Genomic DNA, 21,685 nt, shown 5'->3' with positions numbered 1-21,685 from the left:
ACTTTATTATTTGTTGTTATTATTTATTTATTTTCTTGCAGTAATATTGGTTTATAGAATTATATAAATTTCAGGTATATATTGTAATATATTTCGAATTCTGTGTAGATTACATCATGTTTACCACCCAAAGACTAATTACAATCCATTCCCACACACATGTGCTTAATCACCCCTTTCACCTCCCTCCCTCCCTCTTTCCCCTCTGGTAACCACTAATCCAGTCTCTGTTGCTATGTGTTTGTTGTTGTAGCTTTTCTTCTTAGACCCTTTCCTGTGTTATACTCTTCTAAATGGTTACTGTGCTAGGAGGGAAACTGAAGAGGATGCTGCTATGTTCTGGGAAGGTTGTAGAGTAAACTAAGTATTGGGAAAATGGATTGCATCATCACCACCCCATTTTTCCTTTTTAAAACCATTCTTGATGTTAATTTTAGCTTGATTCTCAAGGATGTGGAATTGGGAAGCAGTGAGATATGTTCTTGGGCCAGCCTTCTTACCCTCTGGCCCTCTGATTTTCTTCTTTCCTTTTTTTGCCCTCATTCGTTTCTGTTTTCCTTTTTTACAACTTTTTATCCCATGTTTCTGCGAGCATCAATATTATTACCCTTATTAGAAACAAGGCTATAACCGGTGCAGACCCTACTTTGGCAGAATTTGGTAGATTTTGCTAGATCCTGACTCCATTTCCTTCTGCCTGCCAAACTCCCAAAATCACACCTCTGCTTACAGAAACATGTGTCCACAAACTGAACAGAATATTTACTTTTAGTAATCTGGTGTCTATTTTCTTTTAGCGACCATGTTTTTAAACATCCAACTCCCATTGTCAAAAATAGAAAGCAGCAGTTACCAGTAACAGGTATGATTAAAAATGTTTCTTCTTTGATTTTTCAAGAAAACAAATATTTAGGTGACTAATATAGCTAAAAATGTACATTGGTATATCTGCCCTCTAACATATAAGCCATGCCTTTGACTCTCTTTCTGGTCTAAGTGTTTCAGTCACCTTTTATTGAAACCCAGAACCTTTCTGTTTATCCACCAGGATGATTGGATGTGTAGGACTGGGCTAAGTTTATGAAAATCTTGAGAATTAATAAATCTTGTAAATGTCACGTCCTTTCCATTAATCAAAAAATTCCTCCATTTTGCTGTTTTTTTCTAGATCCATTTACATTATGTTCCGATATAATAAATAAAGAAGTTATCAGTTTTCTAGCAACCAACAGTTGTTCCAAAATGTTAAAGTATAGATGCTCAGGTAAATATTTTTTTAATTTCAGTTGTTTCATAATTAAAGTTTTATATGATGTTAGTTAACTAGAATTTGTAATAGTTCTACCTATGTGATTTAAACTTCATTTCCCTTGGAGAGAGAAACAGCTGGAGTATCATAAAACATTCAAATTAATACCATCTATCTTCATTAGCCTGTGTTCCCAGTATTTGTTTATATGAATCAACATAGCTTATACTTTTTTCTATTACTTTATTCTTCTCTTTTTGTCACAATACCAGCTATAAGTTTAACTTTACTGAGTAAGGTAAACATTTTTTATATTTTCAAAGGGTCAATAAATAAATATGTATTCTGGATTATGCTCTAAATATGGGCATTAAGTATTAAACAATATCTATTTTTATGTTTATAGTTAATATATAAATGTTTCTAATGTTCCATGCCCTATTATTTATTTTTTCTGTCGGGCCCTTGTAAATGTTCTACAGTGCCTGTTCCACCTCTTCTTCTCCTTCATACCCTGGTATTTCCTCTTTGTTTACACTTACTGTCACACTCTGCTCTATAGAGAAAATTGAGGCTATTCCACAGTAGGCTCAGAATATCACTATTTGTCTGTCTTGGATGAAGAGTTTATCTCTATTACTCTAAAATTGATATCTAGCTATAATCTGAATCTCATGTCTTTTTTCCTCCCCTTTTTAATCTTTCTAGCCATTAACTCCTTTTGTCCCATTGTAAACTATGTTCATTTCTCCTTGTCTTAAAAAAATCCAAACACTTTGTGTGATCTGCTATCCATTCAAGTACTCATCTACTCTTTCTTCCACCGTTTATTACCAGATTCCCCCTCTTACTTCTGTCTCTTTCAGTGTATTCCTTCCCTTCTTAACTCCCTGCAATCTGGCTTCTTTTATTGCCATTTGTTAAACTTTAATGTTAAAGGTTACCTGAAGCCTCTTTTTTTTCCTCCCCCAAAATCCAATGACTTTCTAAAAAATTCTTATCCTCTTTAGTATCTCTGCGCTATTGACTACCATGCCTTGAAATCCTTTCTTTTCAGTAGTTTAAAGCCACAGTCCCCAAACTGTCCATTCAGGCTCCCTGGGGCTCTGCAGTGCACTCACAAAGGCACTACATAATATTTTCAGTTTTATAAGTGAAACACAAAATAGTCAACATATTTTGTTCAGTTTCAACATTAAATTGCATTGTATTCCTTTTGATAATGTCACGTCTTTGTGGAGATGGGTTTTCAGTAGTTGTGATAGAAAGCATGCATCACATGAAAATCAACGTGGAGGGAGTGAGGGTGGCAGTGTTCAGTCTGATTCCAAGATTTGAGAAGTTGTGCTCTAGGTACATGTATCCCAGTAGGAAGTAAATGTAATTAATAAGAATGAAATGCAAATGTTTTCTTTTAATTTAGGTGTGTTACTTTTTCAAATGGCTATGAAGTTGTTAGGTCCAAACAATTTAAGTATTTGTGTGCTAACACAATGGTTGGTATTTCTTTTGACGTAGAGGTTGGGTAAAAAATCACCAAGATCTTAAGGGTGCCGTGAAGCGAGAAAGTTTGGGGACCTCTGGTCAAAAGGTATTCCAGTTGGCAGAGTGGACACTCTGTAACTGTTAACTCCTTTTCATCCCTTCGTTTGAGACGGTTCTTTCCTAATTCCTTTCTTCCCTCCGTGACGACTCACTCATTTCATAGACACTTAGGGAGTGCCTATTTTATGGCAGGCACTGGGATCAAAGATGCATAGAACTCAGTTCTCACCTCAAGAAGTTTACATTCTAGGGGCTGGTCTGGTGGTGTAGTGGTTAAGTTTGCATGCTCTGCACGGGTAGCCCTGGATTCACCAGTTCGGATCCTGGGTGTGGACCTATGCACCGCTTACCAAGCCATCCTGTGGCAGGCGTCCCATGTATAAAGTGGAGGAGGATGGGCACGGATGTTAGCTCAGGGACAGTCTTCCTCAGCAAAAAGAGGAGGGCTGGCAGCAGATGTTAGCTCAGGGCTGATCTTCCTCAAAAAAAAAGAAAAAAATTTACATTCTAAAAACCACTCCATTTTATCATCTTTATTGCTTTATCTTTCTGTTCCTGCCAAATTGTTACAGTTATTCCCCCCCAAGACAGTCTGTAGCACTTACTCCACTCTTTTGCAATGTTTACTTTTGTGGCATCAACTATCGTTTACTGATGATTTTCAAATCTGTATCTCTCTACACTTGGCTTCTAAGTGGTTACTTAGTGGTTACACTTGGTTCTAAGTGGTTATAGCCTGACTCTTCCATTTCTAACTGTATCCAGAACATGCTCACTTCAATATCTTACTGTTAGTTCAAACTTAATATATTCAAAACACAGCATCTTTACCCTCTTAAATTTCCCTCCCTCCAATCACTCCATTTCTATTAGTGTTGCCACTATTCTTCTGGCCTCCCAGGTTTCAAACCTTGAAACATCTGTAACTATTTTTTCTTTTTACATCCCGTATTTTTAGTCTATCAAAGTTGGTTCTTTTTTTCTTTCCCACATAGACCCTTTTTGTTTCGTGTCTAAATTACTCCAGCAAATTTGTAGCAGTTTTTCAGTCTCAAGTCTCAGCAACCGCCAACTGTAATGTATGTATTGCTGTTAACTTCTCTTCATAATATATGCTTTTTATCATGTCACCATACCAAAGAACCCTCAGTAACTCACTGACTCAGACTCTCTGCCTGGCTTTCAAAATTTTCTGGAATTTTGTCCTGCCTCCACTTGTTAAATTTTACTGCACATTTGTTCTCTTTAAGTCTGCCAGAAATATTCCATGCTTATTCCAAACTTTGCCATTCAGTCAACTACCAAATTACTTGAGAATTATCCTAAACTTCCTCCTTACCCCAACAGCTCATTATTCACCAATTTAACCTCAGAAATCTTTGCATTCTCCCTATAAATGCTGTGTTTTAGAATCCCTTCCTTTATTTTCCAGACTGTTGAAGTAACCCCTTAACTGAACCTCTTACCTTCAGCTGAACTTTCTGTAAACCAAATGAAATTATGTCATTTCCCTGCTTCATAAATATCCTTCAGTTCCTCCCCATTGACTTGAAGATAGTTAAAAATCCTTAGCATAGCTTTTAAGACCCTTCTTGATCTGGCGCCTTGAAACCCTCACCAGCCTCAACTTTTCTCCCACACTTCTCTCATACCTTATACTGCAGCCACACCAAAGTATCTATGATTCTTTGAATACACTTTGCTTTTTCACTCTTCTCTGCTTTTGCACATGTTCATTGTACTCAAAATGTCCTCATCCCAGCCAACTTTCTGCCTGGCTAACTTCTCCTAATCCTTTAGGCATAGGCCCCTAATACCATTAGGTGACAGGCAGATGGAGAACTTTTTTACAGATGCATGTGGGTAACATTACCTGAACCTCCTGATCCATCTTCACATTAAAAAAAGAGATAGTCAGACTTGATGTGCCTTTTAATATGATGCAGTAAGAAGTATACAATACTCCCTGTGAAGAATTCTACTAAAAACAATTGAATCTGAATCTGATCAATCATCTACATCTAATTACTAGTTTATTGGGCACACAGGAATATTTTAAAGAGTGCACCTAGGATGTAATCAGCAAAATCTAGCCTTTGGGAAACTCTGTAGTACAAATGACCCACTGTCTACAACAAGTAAATGATAAGGGGGAAGAGAGAGGAATTTAGAGATTCAAAGAAATTCAAGGGACATATCAACTGAATGTAAGGGTAGACCTTGTTTGGATCATGATTCAAACAAAGCCAACTATAAAAAGAAAGCTTTGAGGGGCTGGCCCTGTGGCCGAGTGGTTAAGTTCGCGCGCTCCGCTGCAGGCGGCCCAGTGTTTCGTTAGTTCGAATCCTGGGCGCGGACATGGCACTGCTCATCAGACCATGCTGAGGCAGCGTCCCACATGCCACAACTAGAAGGACCCACAACGAAGAATACACAACTATGTACCGGGGGGCTTTGGGGAGAAAAAGGAAAAAATAAAATCTTTAAAAAAAAAAAAAAAGAAATCTTTGAAATGATGGGGAATTTTTTTGTTTTTTAAGCTTTGCTCTTTGGTGAGGAAGATTGGCCCTGAGCTAACGTCTGTTGCCAATCTTCCTCTTCCCCCCGCCCCCACCTCAAAGCCCCAGTACATAGTTGTCTATCCTAGTTGTAAGTCCTTCTAGCTTTTCTATGTGGGATGCCACCACAGCATGGCTTGGTAAGCTGTGTGTAGGTCTGCGCCCAGAACCTGAACTGGCAAACCCCAGGCTTCTGAAGCAGAGCGTGTGAACTTAACCACTACACCACCAGGCCGGCTCCCATTATGGGGAAATTTGAACACTGAATGGATATTAGATTATATTAAGCATAATTTTCTTAGGTGTGATAATGGTTTTGTGTTTTTTTTTTTAAAGTCCTTATCTCTTAGGGATACATACAAAGTATTTACAGATGAAATGATACTTTAATGCAAATTCTAGGCTTCATAATCCAGTGCATAGATGGAGGGCAAAGCAGAGTATGTGAGGTGTAGATAAAATATGACTGGCCATGAGTTAATAATTATTGAATTTGGATAATGGATACATGGAGGCTCATCATACTTTTCCCTTTACTCTTGTGTTTCATAAGTTTTCTATAATAAAACATTGCAGGGGGGAGGGGTGGGGAAGGTGACTGGGCATAAGGGTCACTTCTTTTGTATATCTTTCCTAACAGTGGCTTCTGCTCAGGACCAGACCAGAGTAGATGCTCCTTTTCTATATCAGCATAACTCTGTTCATGCCTTTATTGCAACATTTATTTCACTGTATTGTATTTGTTGTCTTTACTCTCTCACATGACTTTGAGCTTCTTGATGTATTTGTAATTAAGTTCTTGATTTCACTTCAGTTGCCATCATAAAGATATTTGCTTTCATAGATTTGTTACTAGATATTTTGTAACATCTATACATCACTTTGATTTGTTTTCTTTTAGGTTGCATAGCAGTAGGAAAATCTCTGAATAGCCGAAATTTTAGCAAGCTCTTGCACTCTTGCCCATACCAATGTGATCGTCACAAAGTCATTGTGGAAGCTGAAGACAGATATAAAAGTGAACTAAGGAAATCACTTATCTGTAACAAAAGTAATTAATTCAGCAGCTTTAAAACTGTAATTATGACTATACCTTCTGAACTATAATCTAGAACATGAAGTATCTTAAAAACTAGAGGGTAAAATAATGTTGAAAAGAAAATCTGTCTCTGAGCAACCAGTGATTTAAGATGTACCCAGGGAGTAGATTTAGTTTCTGGTGGTTAAAAAATTCTTCCTAATCCACCTAAGGATTCCTGTTAGAAGGGGGGAAAAAGGAAATAGCATGCCAATGGAATTGATGTGCTATTACTCAGATTGATATTCTAAGCATGCTAAATGTTTTCCATGTTTTTCAGAAATTCTGCTGACCCCACGTAGAAGACGACAACTCAGTAACGAATCTACTACCCTTGGAGGAATAAGTGAATATATTTAATTTTTAAATAAACCTAAATTTCATATATTCCTGAGAAAGAACAGCTGAATGATTGTTCTCAATGTCATCATTAAGGGCTCTTAAATAACCCTTGGCTCTGATGAGGGTCATACTCCCTAAGTAAAGAGGCTTCCTTCTTCCCTTCCTCATGTGGCTTCCCCATCCATTACTTGCCAGCTGGGGAGGAACAGGAGGAAACTAATATTTATTAAACACCTACTATGTGTTAGATGTTTTACAGATATTATATCCTCTAGTTCTCATAATGACATTGTAAAGTAAGTATTATTTTATTCCCAGTTTCAGGCAAATGGCGGAACTTAAATTCATATGCAAACCTGTCTTTCACCAGAAGCTCCTGTTCTATCCTCTGGATCACTTTTCTATTTTAAGAACAAAATTATTCTCCTTTGCATAAGTGCTTCCGAGAGATTTTGCAGAAGGTTTTGGTTTGTAACTATAGCACTTCAAACAATCAAAATTGAAGAGACAAACAGTATAAACCTTAAAGCCATGCTTGAAAATCAAAATACTTCTTAAATGATGAGTTAATTTATGGGAATTTTTATTTAACTACGGGGTTAACATTTCAGGTTTATCACCATTCCAAATTTATCACAGAGACTTAAAGAACATTACCGTTTTCTTCTATTCATATGGAATTAGTACCTGCGAGTAAGAATAAGCAGTTGAGTACATTACTTGTCAAAATAACCTGGAAATTAGTGTCATCTGTAGAGCCATTCTGTTATTTATTGCAAAGACCTGTGGACTTGGTACATCCAGGAAACATTTTGCCACATAGTTTTATTTGGCCATGTTCGCTTCTTAAACCTTTAAAGAAACTTCAAATTTACTTTTTATATCTGGATCTTTTTCTAGGTTAAAAGTTCTGCATGCAAATTAAATTCAGTACCACTATAGGGTAGCCCACTTTTAAAATAATATTTTTTGTAGAAACTGTTAGAAAATGGATGTTTTTCCATAGAAACATGTTGCATTTGGAAATCTTGTTTTTGGCAAGGAGTTGGCATCAAATTAATAGAAGATTTTTTTTCAGTAACATGTCTTAAAGGAAAATTTGTAACAACTAAAAATATTTTATAATCATTTTACATGGTAAAATCACTTGCAGAGCCTTATGAAATGTCCATAATTATGGTTATCTATTGATTATACAGAGGGATCCTAAATACTGTTAAGTGACATGCAGCTTATAAATACATTGTTTTTTGTAGGTTAGAATTGCTTTAGCTAAAACCAAATAGTTAATAATTTGGCTTGCTTTTTTAGACTTTAGAAAGGCGTCTTGAGGAGGTAGTGATTAGGTTGGTCTTATATCTCTTTCACAAGCAGGCCAGGAATATTTGATATATTGCCATTTTTCCCCTTCTTGATAAATTTCCCTTTTGTATTAGAGACATTCATCACCATTCATTTATAGGTTACATTCAAATTTGAGACTATTCTTTTGAGAAGCGACCGTTGCAGCATCTAAGCATTTAAAGAGCCTTGGGGACAAGGGTCTCTTTTAAGATGGATTGGTATCTTGAGAGGGTTTGAAAAATAAGAGTCTCTAGAACTGAGCCTTCTTGCCTATTTTTCCCTCCTCTTTCCTAATGCCCAATCAATGTTAAGAGGGGCACTAAAGAAGCCATAGGGAGTTTTGGGTGTAGAGAGTTGCCTCCTCCTCCTAGGCTGCCCACTACTCTGCTGCAGTAACCTTTGAGGAACTGGGCACAGATGTTAATGAGATGGCAGCTGCAACGGAAAAGTTTGGATTGGCTTTACACGAACACCTCCAGGACCCCAGTATCCTGAATGTTATAGTAACGCATCCAATCCTGATTGTAATGAGTTCAAATCAATTAGCAAGTGAAATTGAAATAGTCTGTTTCTTGGATAACTACAGTTTTCCAGTAGACCCAAAAGTAAGGAGTAACTTCACTGATAAGTTTTGAAACAGTTTTTTACCAATACTAACTTTCCTTTTCCAACAAATATTTGTTGATCACCTACTAGGTGTCAGATACTGTCTTAGGCAATTGGGGATACAGTGGTAGGCAAAACAGATAAAAATTCCTGTCTTCCTGGAGCTTGCATTTTAAGTAATACCATTAAGTAATAATCAGACATTATTTTCATTGATTTCTCAGCCTTCTGCTGGCAAGATTTTATCTTCTGTTTTAAAAGATCTGAACTGTGGCTGTTGTCCTAGGAGAGGTGGAAAAATGGCTAACAGTCTTGACCTGCAAGGGCAAGATTTTCTAAGGGTGTCCCAGCACAACTATTCCAGGTCCTGCTAAAGTAAATAGCAGCCTTAAGTGGAAATAAAAAAAACTCCTCCTCATCAGCATCCACCTACAATGATAAGGTGAATTAACAGTGAATGAAAAAGCTTAAAAGAAAACTATTTCCTAGTAATCATCACCAGAAGATATTTATGTTTACAGATAATAACTGCATTCTTTCTGTTGTAGAAAGTATCCCTAACAAACAAATAGTTAAAAACTTCCTTCTTTCTTGTGCAGCCTATTTTTTGTTTGTTTGTTTTAATCAAGGTGAGCACCTATATAGGTAGTGAACATGTTTTTTAAAATGAATTTCAAAAGACCCTTATTCTTTAAAATTATTAATCAAGCCTGATAATTAAAGTAACAAGTATTGATATTCTTTTCTATTCTATGAAGTTATGGAGCCCTTTGGGAAGACTGTATCTATAAGATAGGTAAGCTGTTTGTTAACTGTCCTCACAGGAATGTTGAGAGAATTAAAAATAACATGTTTATAAACTTGTGTTTCTTGATTGGAAAGTGTTACAAATATTATTGCAATAGGATTAAATTACAATTATTGAAGAAGTCACGGTGATAGCATCTAGCTTAATAGTAGGCCCTCAACTTTTAAAAATTGAAGTGGATTTCTATATGATGAGTAACCCAGGAATGACATTTTCTCACTGTATAGTTCATATCCTTAGAATAAGTTAAGCACTTATTTGGGTCTCAAGAAGATCCATTTTTTCAGTAAGTACTAATATATTCTACAATTCTCCTTAATTACAGAAAAAAGAAGAATTCGTAAAAACTTTACCAAGGAAGAAGTAAATTACCTTTTCAGTGGAGTTAAGAAAATGGGAAATCACTGGAATTTAATTTTGTGGTCTTTCCCCTTTCAGCAAGGACGGAAGGCTGTGGACCTTGCTCACAAGTACCATAAACTGACCAAAGGCCCCAAGTGTGCAGCTTCTTGATTGGAAGACTTGTTGGTTTTTAGTTTGAACTCTTAAGATACAATGCCTTGAATATACAAAATTTAAAATATTCTTCTAAACTCTCATGAGATAGGGAATGTGGAAGCAGAGATACTGTTTTAATTAACTACTTTTGTGATGCTGTAGCTCATCAAATTATTAAAATAATTTATAAGACAAATTTTCAATGTGTAGATTAGTAAGACAAAATTCCTTTATAAAGTAAAACATTTGTTTAGGAACATACTTTTCTTTAAGCTCAAAGAATATAGGTAAGAGAAAAAAAATTGTCAGCCTTTAAACATTATTTGACATTATATTGCAATGAATACTATGTGAGACATTTGGATTTTAGTATCTTACCCAGTGAAAGTCCTTCACTGGAAAGACAGAATAGTTTCCCAAGCTGTTCAAGGGAGGTTTGCACATACTAAATCAATGTTTGAAATTTTGTTAATTAAAATGTTTCCTCTTATAAAGGCTAATTGTGCAGTTGCTTTGAATATTCCCAAGTACTATGGTCAGGTTCACTTCTTTTTGGTGTATGTTTATTTGTGTTTGCTTTTTAAAAGTTTAAAACAATTTTTTTATTGTTTGTTTTCAAGTTAGTTTTATTCTGGTGGAAAACCATTAGGTCCCAGTTTTCTATTTTTCTTACTCTTTTTATATTCCATCACCATCCCCAAAAGATGCTGTTGCAGCCTCCATTGTACTTAAAATGCTGTTGCTGTGGCAAAATGATCAAGTATCAGGGTCTGAAAGCTTGGCTGTGCTTCTGTACCCATTGGCTCACTGCTTCATGTCATTCTAGTAGATTCTTCAGTCCCAAAGGATATTTCCCTATAAGCATGTATTTTTTGACCTTTTCAGATCATGACTATTTCTTAGATAAAGCAGAATTTTTATTAAATTTCTTATTTTCTGATCCACAATGAAATTCCAGAGGGTCAATAAGCAGAAAATTTTCTGTTTAAATCCAAGGTTTCCTTTAGGCAAAAGAATGATTTACAATTTGGAAAATTCCTTGAAGCATTTAAAGTGTGAATGAATCTAGTTCATTATCTGTCAGTATTTCCTAAGCACTGTGGGGATGATTTAAATAGTCTGCTGGGTTATGTTGATTTTTATTTCTCAGAATTTATGAAAGTTATTTTAGGTCAAAGGGGAAAACATTTTGTCTTATAAGTTAGATAATCCTCAGCCTTATTAGCTTGTTAATCAGAAGTTGTCTCATCACTTTTTTTTTTAAAAGAGTGGCACCAAGGCTAACATCTGTTGCCAATCTTTTTTTTTTCTTCTCCCCAAAGTCCCCCAGTACAGAGTTGTATATTCTAGCTGTAGGTCCTTCTGGCTCTGCTATGTGGGACACCGCCTTAGCATGGCTTGATGAGCTGTGCGAGATCCGCACCCAGGATCCGAACTGGCAAAACCCTGGGCTGCTGACGTGGAGCACACAAACTTAAACATTTGGCCATGGGGCTGGCCCTTTATCATTGTTCTGATATGAATTAAACACATTTTTCCACTTTAAGTGGGTCTTAGGTAACAGTTCTTTTATTGATTGGAAGTTATGTTATGTAATAGAAAAATCAAACACTGCTTACAGAAGCATCCCCAAGAGTATGACATACTGTAGCTTAGACACTGTTTTGTGTGAGTCACTATATTTAAAATAACCTATACTGCCTTCTGAAACCTTGAACTTTTATCCTAACCCTTGGCTAACTTTTGGTTAAGATGAGCTCCTTTTCTCCCCTCAAATGGAGATATTTGGTAATAAAGTAAATGAAGACATATCAAAAAGAAAGCCAAAGAATGATGACATATTAGAGGACTATATGGCTTTAGGAATTCAGACCTCACCAAATCAACAGGGAATAAAAAATGATTTTAATGACAGACCCTTGGAGTTGGAACTGGCTTCAGTTATAGTTCCCTGACAGAGGCATGAACTACTGTACAACAATCTGGACATTACTGGCTGTCTTTAATTTTGCAAAAATCTGCAGAAACATGAAATTTACTACTTCACAGGGTGATAACTGGTGGTCAGGTCTTCCTTATGCTAAAATGAAATGCAGCTTCCTGTAGCACCTTTTGCAGGACCACAAAAGTTGAATCCCTTTTCCACATGCCAGCCCTTGAGAGAGTTAAAGATAGGTGTCTATCACTTCCCTGTCTTTTTCCTCTATATCCTTTATCCTTCATGCTGATGAGCGCCAGCTACTTCACACTTCAGCAGATAGTGTCATGTCCCCTATGAGCTTAGTCCCTGACCACTGGACAACTCTTTGTTTATAAACTGCCCAGAAGGAAATGTAGCCTGACTGGCAGAGTAGGGGATCAGCTTCTTTGCTAGGTCCAGTAAGGTTTTATGGACCTTGCCTAAGATGCTTCTTGGCATTCTACATGACCAACTGATTATAGTTAATATAGTTAAGACTTACAGATTATAATTTTTATTCATTCCTATCTTGTTCTTGTGCATTTATTTTAAACCCCACTATATAGGACTTTAGTAGTCCCTGTTAAATTTCATCTTGTTAGATTTAGTCTGTACTCAGTTTGTCATCCAGAATATTGGGCATCTCTTTCTGCTTCAGGTCATCCACACTTCTATGAGTGTGCTGTTGCATTCTCACCAAGTCACTACTGGCACCCTGAATTGGCTGGGCCAGGGTGGGAGATTAGAGCAGGCCCCTCGCAGCCTCCTCTTGTGGTCCCTGCTCGTCAGCCCCCTCTGGGCCTGGTCTTTAACAAGCCTCAATGCTATCGTCCAGCCTACATTTCACTTGCTTGTCTATGATGTGAATTGTCAAATGCCCTGTTGAAATCTGCATTTGCTCTGTCTTGCGGCATCCTCCTACCTGGTATTCCTGCAAAAAAGAAAGAAACTATAAATCTGGTGCTATCTTTTCCTTTTTTAACTGGTTACATTAGAGAATTTCACCTAGGTGATGAAGTTCACTGACCTGTATTTTTTAACTTCATCTTCTGTCTTATGAAAATTCAGACACTGCTTGCCCTTTTATGATTTACAACACTTTGCCTGCTCTTCCCAGACTTCCAGGAGTGTAACTCTTAATGGGTTTTCACTCCCATTGTCTTGTTTGAATCTTACATTCAGGTTGGCAGGTGATATGCCCATTCATTGGAGCCTGTAATTCATGCTGTGAACATTTTGGCAGAGCCAGGATGAGAATCCTAATCTGAAACCCACAGAGGTGATTGATTTTCTGCCATATCCCACTTTCTTGTGATATTTAGAAATGCCTTGTAAGGTGAGCCTGTTTCCACAGAGGATAGCAAGAGCCGTCAGGTAGAGGCCACACCTGAAGTTAAGCTTGATAGGTGAAATGAGTTTTTTCTTTCCTTTTCTGCCATTACCCTCTTCCTTCCCTTTTCTTTTCCCTGTCCCTTCCCTTTTCACATCTCTTCCTTTTCCTTTCCTTTTTTTTTCCCCTGAGGAAAGGAAATTAAAGCCTCCTATTTCTGGTGTCAAATAGTGGTTCCCTGAAAATATCATTAAAAAAACTTATTAAACTCAAGCGTATTTGTTCACTGCGGTAAAGATCACTACCTCACCATCTTAAATAGAGTCAAGGAAGGAGGAGGTGAAAAGCAAGATCTTGATGAGGATCTGGGGGACTGGCATAAGGCCAGTGTTTCAATGCGGGGCATCATTAGGATTAGGCAAAATTCATGACATAATAGGTTAAGATCGGTGAATGAGATTGGAAGTACTGGGGTGCTCTCTTCTAGCATTGGGTCCTTGGACAGGTTTCTTAGGCTGTCTGAGCTTCAGGTTTCTCATCTGTAAAAGGGTTAGACAGAATTCAGTGAGATAATGTGTGACTCCGGCACACGGTCAGCGCTAGGCCAACGGCGCTATCGTCTATTATTCTCATTCCAAAGCCTGAGCTTTTGCCGTCAGGCAACCTGGTTGCCTCGGCCCCGACGGCGCCGCGGGACCGGCGAGCGGGCGAGGACCCGGGGCGGAGTGCCGCAGCGCCCCTCGGCCGGCAGAGGCCGCCAGCGTGCCCTCCGTCCGGGCGGCTCCCGCTCCCGCCACCGCCTCCCTGCGCATAGCTGCCCCGGCGGCCGCCTGACCGCCACCCACCTCCCGCCACCTCGGCGGCCTCACGGACTTGCGGGAGCCGGAGGACATCACGGGCCCGGCAGAGCGCGGTGGGCGGCGCTGGCCCTGCGGGGCGGGCGGCGCGGGGGTGGCGGGCGGCGGGCGCCCCAGCTGGGGTCCTCGCGGGTCCTCGGCGGGCCCGGGGGAGGGCCCTCTTTGTGGCTGCAGTTGGCAAGATGGCGCCGGTGGGGGTGGAGAAGAAGCTGCTGCTGGGCCCCAACGGGCCCGCGGTGGCGGCCGCCGGCGACCTGACTAGCGAGGAGGAGGAGGGCCAGAGCCTATGGTGAGATCGCGAGGGGCCGGGCGGGGGGCCGGGCGGGGAGCCGGGCGGGGCGCCGGGCCGTCGGACAGACTGACAGCCGGTCGCGGGCGGTTGAGGTCCGTGCTGGCCCCGGCGCTGACCGTTCTGCCGTTGTCCCTACAGGTCCTCGATCCTGAGCGAGGTGTCCACTCGCGCCAGGTCTAAACTGCCTTCCGGCAAGAACATCCTGGTCTTTGGTGAGCACCGGCGGCAGGGCGTTGCCCGGGGAGCTGGGGTGGGCGAGGCGGGCGCCCCTCTCACAGGTCCCAGCCTTCCTCTCCCTTGCCGCCTGCCCGCAGCCCTCCTCGTCCGGGAGGGCCTGGAGACCCCGGCTGGACAGCCGGAGAGTGGCCAAGTCCACCGCGTCTGGGGTTGGGATGCTGTCCCTTTTGGAGAGCCCGTGGTGCTGGCATGGGATTGTCGGCACATTCCTTAGGCGTTTGGCCGCAACATCAGCCTTGCTTTAAATGTCCCTGACTCCGTCCGCTCATAGTCTCGAAGTTCACTGAATGGTGGACCTGGAGAGGGGAGTGAATAGATGACAAGGTTAGGTGGAGGAGGCCGGAGAACAAGTGACTTGGGATCTAGGCTCGGGAGAGATGCTGCAAGAGCCATTCTTCAATCATCATGAGCAGTGCACAGTCAGAGGGGCTCTGCAAAGGACAGCAGGGCTTGGAATCCTCACCAGGGACGACTTCGCGTTGTTGCGGTCCTCACTGCCGGGTTACCTGGGTCAGGTCCCTTAACATCTCTGGTCTCAATTTCTTCATACAAATGAAGGAGTTTGACTGGGTTCATTCATACAGCAAATCCATTTGTTGGGTGGGTCCTGTAGACTGGGCACTGGGACAGCACAGACATCCCTCAGACACCACACAAGAATCTCAGTCTAGTGAGAGAGAGATGTGTTGGTGATTGTGCTACACCGTGCTAGGAATGGGTAGATTACTGTGGGATCATCACGTTGCTTGGTGCTGTTTGGAAGAGGGTAATTTGGAGGTCAGGTGTTTTGAAGGGTGTGTCAACATGCAGGGCCACAGAGGGTAAGTGTTTGCAGGAACAGAGAGGTGACAAGAAGGTGGGGGTTGGAAGTTGCCAGAAGCTCCTTGTGGAAGGTGACTGATGAGGTAAGTTGGGGGCACATTGTGGAAGCCTGGAGAGTTGATGCTTTTTCCTGAAGGCCCCTGATTCTCCAGGACCTTTTATTTCACTTCCATCCCCTAATCCTCATGGGAATCACTTCGAGGGCCGTTTTCCCACTGTTTTTCAGGGAAGCATGTGGTCTTGAGGTGATAGCCACAGCAGTAAGTAATAGAAGATCCCTAGAGATCTACTAGAAGTGGGGAATCAAGGTCACCAGATCCATGTTTTAGGCAGAGAACTCTGGCAGGTGGCTCAAAATGAGCAGGTGCTGAAGTCCGGCTGACAGGTGCTCCCCTGGTCCAGATGGGATGTGGAGGCCCGGAATAAGGGAGTGGTGTTGGGATGGCGGGGAGGCTTTTGATCTGTGGAATGCCTTGCAGTTCTCATGTGCTGTAATTCCATATTATGAAGTCCCAGGGGTGCCTAGTGGTGTTTCTTGGTGGTAGTTCTTCTTGATGTTTAAGGTTTCTTTGTGGGGGGGGCGGGGTTGTTAGTTGGGTGGAGGGGGATGAGGAGGCGCTTGATAATTATTGAGATTATGCTTAAGAGTTTTGCTTAAGTCTGTAATTATTTTCATCAGTTTCCTACCCTTCAGGATGCTTATGAAAGAGATGTACTAAAATCAAAAGTAAATCATAGCTTCCATTCCTCATGATTGTGAGGCAGGATCAGACTTTTTTAGTTCAGAGTTTCTGGGCTTTAAGGTTAATTATATTTTGAAGATTTCTTGCTTTTCTTGTGGTAGAAGTTTATTTTATGAGAAACTAGCCCCACTGTTTACTTTCACTTCTCCAGATGCATGACTTGTAAACTGTAGGTAGGGCCTGTGGACCTGCCTTATTCCATCCCTCATGAAGGAAGGTTAACTGCAGTAGAATATCATTTTAGATCTTAGAACTTACCGCCTTTGTCACTCCTCCCCGCCTCAGCCACTCTTACAGCAAAGCCCGCTGTGTTTATGAATGCAGATGAGACAAGAGCAGGCTCTGCATGAAATTCCTAGTTGTTCTTTGTTGAGTGAATGTCAAGACTCCCCATCCTAGCTTAGAATGAACAGTACATTTGTCTTTCTTACATCCGTCATTTGTAGGTGAAGATGGTTCTGGTAAAACAACCCTCATGACTAAACTACAAGGAGCCGAGCATGGCAAAAAAGGGAGAGGCCTGGAGTATCTCTACCTCAGTGTCCATGACGAGGACCGAGATGGTGAGTGACGCATTGATCCATGATAAGGGGTGTGTGCAGGTCTCTGACTACTTGGTTCTGGCTCCTGCAACATGGCCAGGCAGTCTCAATTTTCTTAGTTCTAAGAGAATTAGAAACGGGGGGATAGATGAAGTGTATGTCTTTGCAAGACTTTACTCACTTTCCTTTGTAGAGTATGTTAGCAAAAATAGGGAATGGGGCTGTTAGCTGCTGCTCTGGGTAGCCCCCACTTGAAAGGAGATACTGAAGGTAAAATTTCAGGTGCACCCAACTGTAGTAAGAAAGATGTTTTTAAAAGCTTTGGACTTTTCTATGAAAACAGCGCTTGGCAGACTGATCTGGGCACCACTGTTACTCTGCATGGTTCTAGGGGAGAATCTGAAATTGGTGTGGTTCACAGCATCACAGGAGAGTTTTCTGAGTCTCTTTGTGACAGTTTAGAAATGGTAATTTCTTGTGTCCCTTTCAGTGGAGGGAATAGAGGCTCAGAAGTGATAGTGTTCTGTTTTCATTCCTCATCTCCAGGATGTGGATGGTAATTGTTTCTACCTACAGGGTAGTTAGGATTAAAAGTACATGGTAAGCACTCTTAAAAGGATTAGATATCATTTTAAAATTCTTTCTTATAAGTATGAGTTGGATTGGAATAATGATTTTTGGTTACCACTAGTCAGTAATGCTTCCTTTAAAAACTTTAGGTTTGGGGCCGGCCCGATGGCACAGCAGTTAAGTTCGCACGTTCCACTTGGGTGGCCCGGAGTTCGCTGGTTCAGATCCCAGGTGCAGACCTACACACTACTTGGCAAGCCATGCTGTGGCAGGCATCCCACATATAAAGTAGAGGAAAATGGGCTTGGATGTTAGCTCAGGACCAGTCTTCCTCAGCCAAAAAAAGAGGAGGATTGGCGGCAGATATTAGCTAAGGGCTAATCTTCCTCAAAAACAAAAACCCATAAAACAAAAAAACTTTAGGCTTTATGTTAGGTCTTGAATGGCTGTAAAATAAACAGTTATTGATGCCTAGATCTTTTTATTTGTAGGAAAGATATCTGCAGCCTAAGGATGAAATATCTTCATTACTTTCTTTGTATTTGTCTTTACCCATTTAAACAGTAAGGATCATGATGTAAGAGTGATTATATAAGTAGGCAAATCCCACCACCTCTGGTCCTTCATGTCCTTATTGCTAAAATGAAGAAGCTGGACCCAGGTCCTTTCCAGCACTGAGATTCTTCAATCTCTAAGAGTCATGTGATAGAGGGCATAGGTAAGGATCTCTTGTGAAAGCTTGGAGACCTGAGTTGTATTAACGTTAACTTAGTGGTTCTCTTTGAACCCCGGGGACTTTATTCCTGCTCCTCCTCCCTCAGCTTCCTTTGCCATGCTGAACATTCCGTGAAAGATGTGAAAGAAAGGTAGGAGATAGACCCAGTGCTGAGGGCTGACCTTGTGTAAGGAGGACAAAGGCATTCAGGTGCCATCTAGGCCTACTGGAATCTGTGTGAGTAGGGCTGGGACTTAGGGGCCACTGAGCCAGGCCTAGAGGGCCTCATTTGAGTCTTTTGCTTCCTGTCTTTGTTGGCAGCATTCTTATGGTGGAAAGAACTTGGGCTTTGGAGCCAGGTAGAACTGGTTTAGAATCCCACTCCTGTAATCACTAGTTGTGACTGACTGAACCACTCTGCACCTCAGTTTCCTCATTTCTAGAATTGGGTAACGGTACCTATTTTGTAGGTTGACAGAATGAGAGTTGGCATGTGACAGGTGTAGTCAAATGCTTGAGACAAAGTGGTAGTTCTAGTACCCTTTTCAAAGTATAAAACATAGTATAGGTATTTTGTGAATCTCTAGCTGCTTGTTACATATTTCATGCCAAAGCATCATATTAACCATATCCACTTGCCTTTGAGATGAAGTACATGTTAACTTTTATTTCAGATTCCTTAAGGTTGCCTTAAGAACTTCTTGGTCTCTGCATTTATGGGATTTTTTTAGGCCACCTACTTGCAAGTTCCTCTTTGATGGAAGAGTTGCCCTTAGCTGTGGTTAATTATATATCTTTCAGCTGTAGTCTTTTTTATCATGTGGCGTGATGGTGTTATAAATATACATTTTGCTGGCAATCACCCAGCTAGAGAAAATGGTCTCTGGCTTGTCTTTGGTTTGTGGTGGGGCATGACAGGTCAAAGGACCACTGCCTCCAGGGTTGGGGGCATCCATTTAATGCCACATGTGGTGTGTGTGATCTGCGTGCACGTGGGTGGCTTCTGTGTAGTGGGCAGTGAGAAGAGAGACTGAAAAAAAGGAACCAGGCCTGGTGAGGGGCAGGCATTAAAATCTCTGGGCTTCAGATACAGAGCAATATTTTTGAAGGCATTCATTGAACCCAACCAAAACCACTATCTAAAATGTATTAGAGTTTTGAAAGTGCAGCTAGATGTAGGTAACTTATTATTCTGTTGGAATAAAGTCATGAATATAAATTTTTTTACAGCATCTTAATGAATTGATTTTGCAATAAAGGTAGCTAATGGAAGACAGGTTTTTAAAGTGTATGTTGGAATTTATTGGGAAAGAAGTTAATGAAATAGTGTTTTTGATGATAGGAGTTCTCCTTGAAGGCACTTTTGTAAAAAAATATTTCTCAAAAATCATATCTCAAAATTTTTATTATCATTTTGGAGAATTATCTTCTATTCTTTGATCATCCAGGTATGATTTTGGAACCACATGCTTCATTAAATGTCAGCACTTGCGTATATGTGTGTATGTGTTTTTAACTTTATTATGGAAAACAAAAAATACATGCAACGTAGACTAGTCTCATGAACCCCAATGTATCTGTCACCTGCCTTCAACAGTTACCAGTTCTTGATCAATTTTATTTCAACTGTACTTTCACCCTCTTCTCTTTTCACTTCACACTGGATTATTTTGAAGCACATTTCAGATGTTATATCATTTCATCTGTGAGTACTTCCGTATGTGTGTCTAAAAGATAAGGATTTTTAAAAACATAACCATATTATTGTCATACGAAAAATAACTATAATTCCTTAGTATCATCAGGCACCCAGTAGTTCATATATCAATTTATATAAGTAATGTTTTTATCTTGGGATTTAAATACAAAGGTCCAGTCTCTTTGGCGCCCTTCGTAGTATGTGAATGCACTGCTGAGTGACTGGCACGAGAGGAGCTTGTTTAACCGCCGGCTCTTCAGCTCAGCTTGCTGCCTCACAGATTGCTGGTGCCTTAGGAGAATGGGTTATTTAGACTATGGCACAGTTGATCAGTGAACATTTGTAGCTTTTATTAGTATCTTTTGATTCATATTGAAAGCTAAAATGTCCTTCATGCTTTACTCCTCAGACATTGCTGGAATTTTTTTAGATGTGGGCAAAATATATTATGGTAGTTAAAAAATTTTACAGTTTAGACAATTCATTTAGACAAATTCATCAGCCACCTTGACCAAGGATTGCAGTCCACTGAACACTTGAGTCCTTTTCTGGTTCGGATTTCCATTTGTATTCTGTAGGGACTTCTGTGGCTGTCGCCTTCAAGTTCTTCCTGATGTGGCTCTTCTTTCAGCTGTGCTCATGGTCATTGTCAGGTAGTAACTTAGCTTCCCTTCTTTCCTTAGATCACACGCGCTGCAATGTGTGGATTCTGGATGGAGACCTGTACCACAAAGGCCTGCTGAAGTTTGCAGTTTCTGCTGAATCCTTGCCAGAGACCCTGGTCATTTTTGTTGCAGACATGTCTAGGCCTTGGACTGTGATGGAATCTCTACAGAAATGGGCTAGTGTTTTACGTGAGCACATTGATAAAATGAAAATTCCACCAGAAGAAATGAGGGAGCTGGAAAGGAAGTGTAAGTAAAATAGTATTTTCTTAATGGAAAAATTCATTAGTCTCTTTGGATGGTTCTGATCACCTTCTTTTTCAGTGTCAAGAGGCTGCAAAGCTTCCCTTACAGAGTGTCTGTGTTTTGTTTGTACCATTTATTGCAGAGTTGCTCTTATAAATTCAGTAGTCAAAAAGTTTTCAAAGCAGTCTTTATCTCGTGTCACAGTGGAAGAACATAAATGAACCAATATTCCTTATTATCTTCATTGGTTCTCTTTTAAAATAAGAGTTCTTCTCTCACCCTCCCCCCCCCCCCAAAATGTGATCAGTTTTGTGGGTCTTCTGGCTTTTCTGTTACTGTCTGTCTGCTGAGGCAGCGTCAGTGGGTGTGGACACTTACTGTGGTCTCTGCAGCCTAAGTCCGTTGCCCTGGCACTCCATTGAGGCCCTGTGGACCCTCTTGTTGGCAGGTTTAAAGGAAGCCCTACAAAAGACAAGTCTTTCAGCTCGTTACCTTAGTTCGTTTTGGGATCCAGCAAATATGGTTTTAGCTAGAAATAGCAAGGTCATTCTTTTGTCATTAAAATGAAAGCTTATTTTAAGACTAAGGACGTCCAAGTCCTTTTGAGAACAAAGAACTTTCAAATTAAAGGAAGTTTGTTTTGTTTTTTGTTCTTAATGTGGTTCAGAAGCTTGTTTTCCCTTTCCCTTGCTTCTGTGCAGTTACATCAGTTTCTGTCCACTTGCCAGGGAAATGGGAGGGGCAGGGGCTGGAGCTGTGGCAGTGGCGGCAGCAGCAGTCTTGGCCAGGGCAGGCTTGGCTCAGTCTGGCTCACTTCCACAGGATGACATCATTCCCTTTAGTGAATTAATGAGGGCTGCTGGGGCATGGCACACGGGATCTTCACACTTATTGGCAGAAGGGGTCAGAATTTTGATGTGCTTTTCAAATCAGATTTCTGCTGTGTGTCTTCCTGTCATAACTTCGTCTTGCTCCTGTT

General features: G+C 40.5%; 2 protein-coding genes across 15 annotated transcripts in view; both read left to right on the top strand.

Annotated features, from left to right (window-relative positions):
• TERB1 (telomere repeat binding bouquet formation protein 1) overlaps positions 1-11,568 on the top strand; it is a 45,396-nt gene extending 33,828 nt beyond the window's left edge. For 4 of the 14 annotated variants that reach the window (XM_070612068.1, XM_070612067.1, XM_070612066.1 and 1 more), the window contains 5 exons: positions 798-862; positions 1,169-1,264; positions 6,254-6,403; positions 6,711-6,776; positions 9,856-11,568. In XM_070612068.1, the coding sequence (XP_070468169.1) occupies positions 798-862; positions 1,169-1,264; positions 6,254-6,403; positions 6,711-6,776; positions 9,856-10,043 (565 nt within the window). In that variant the 3' untranslated portion in view covers positions 10,044-11,568. Of the gene's footprint in view, positions 1-797; positions 863-1,168; positions 1,265-6,253; positions 6,430-6,710; positions 6,777-9,480; positions 9,519-9,855 lie in introns of those variants that run through there. The other 10 variants (XM_070612077.1, XM_070612079.1, XM_070612078.1 and 7 more) reach the window with 4 other exon arrangements.
• A 2,722-nt stretch (positions 11,569-14,290) lies between these two features.
• Positions 14,291-21,685, top strand: part of DYNC1LI2 (dynein cytoplasmic 1 light intermediate chain 2) — a 22,861-nt gene continuing 15,466 nt past the window's right edge. The window contains exons 1-4 of the mRNA XM_070612082.1: positions 14,291-14,464; positions 14,606-14,679; positions 16,716-16,832; positions 20,479-20,709. Of these exons, the coding sequence (XP_070468183.1) occupies positions 14,358-14,464; positions 14,606-14,679; positions 16,716-16,832; positions 20,479-20,709 (529 nt within the window). The 5' untranslated portion in view covers positions 14,291-14,357. The remainder of the gene's footprint in view (positions 14,465-14,605; positions 14,680-16,715; positions 16,833-20,478; positions 20,710-21,685) is intronic.

The sequence above is a fragment of the Equus przewalskii genome, chromosome 3 (genome assembly GCF_037783145.1).
Source record: "Equus przewalskii isolate Varuska chromosome 3, EquPr2, whole genome shotgun sequence".
Taxonomy (NCBI): Eukaryota; Metazoa; Chordata; class Mammalia; order Perissodactyla; family Equidae; genus Equus; species Equus przewalskii.
The sequence above is the reverse complement of the archived record's forward strand: the minus strand, read 5'-3'. Positions and strand labels throughout refer to the sequence as shown.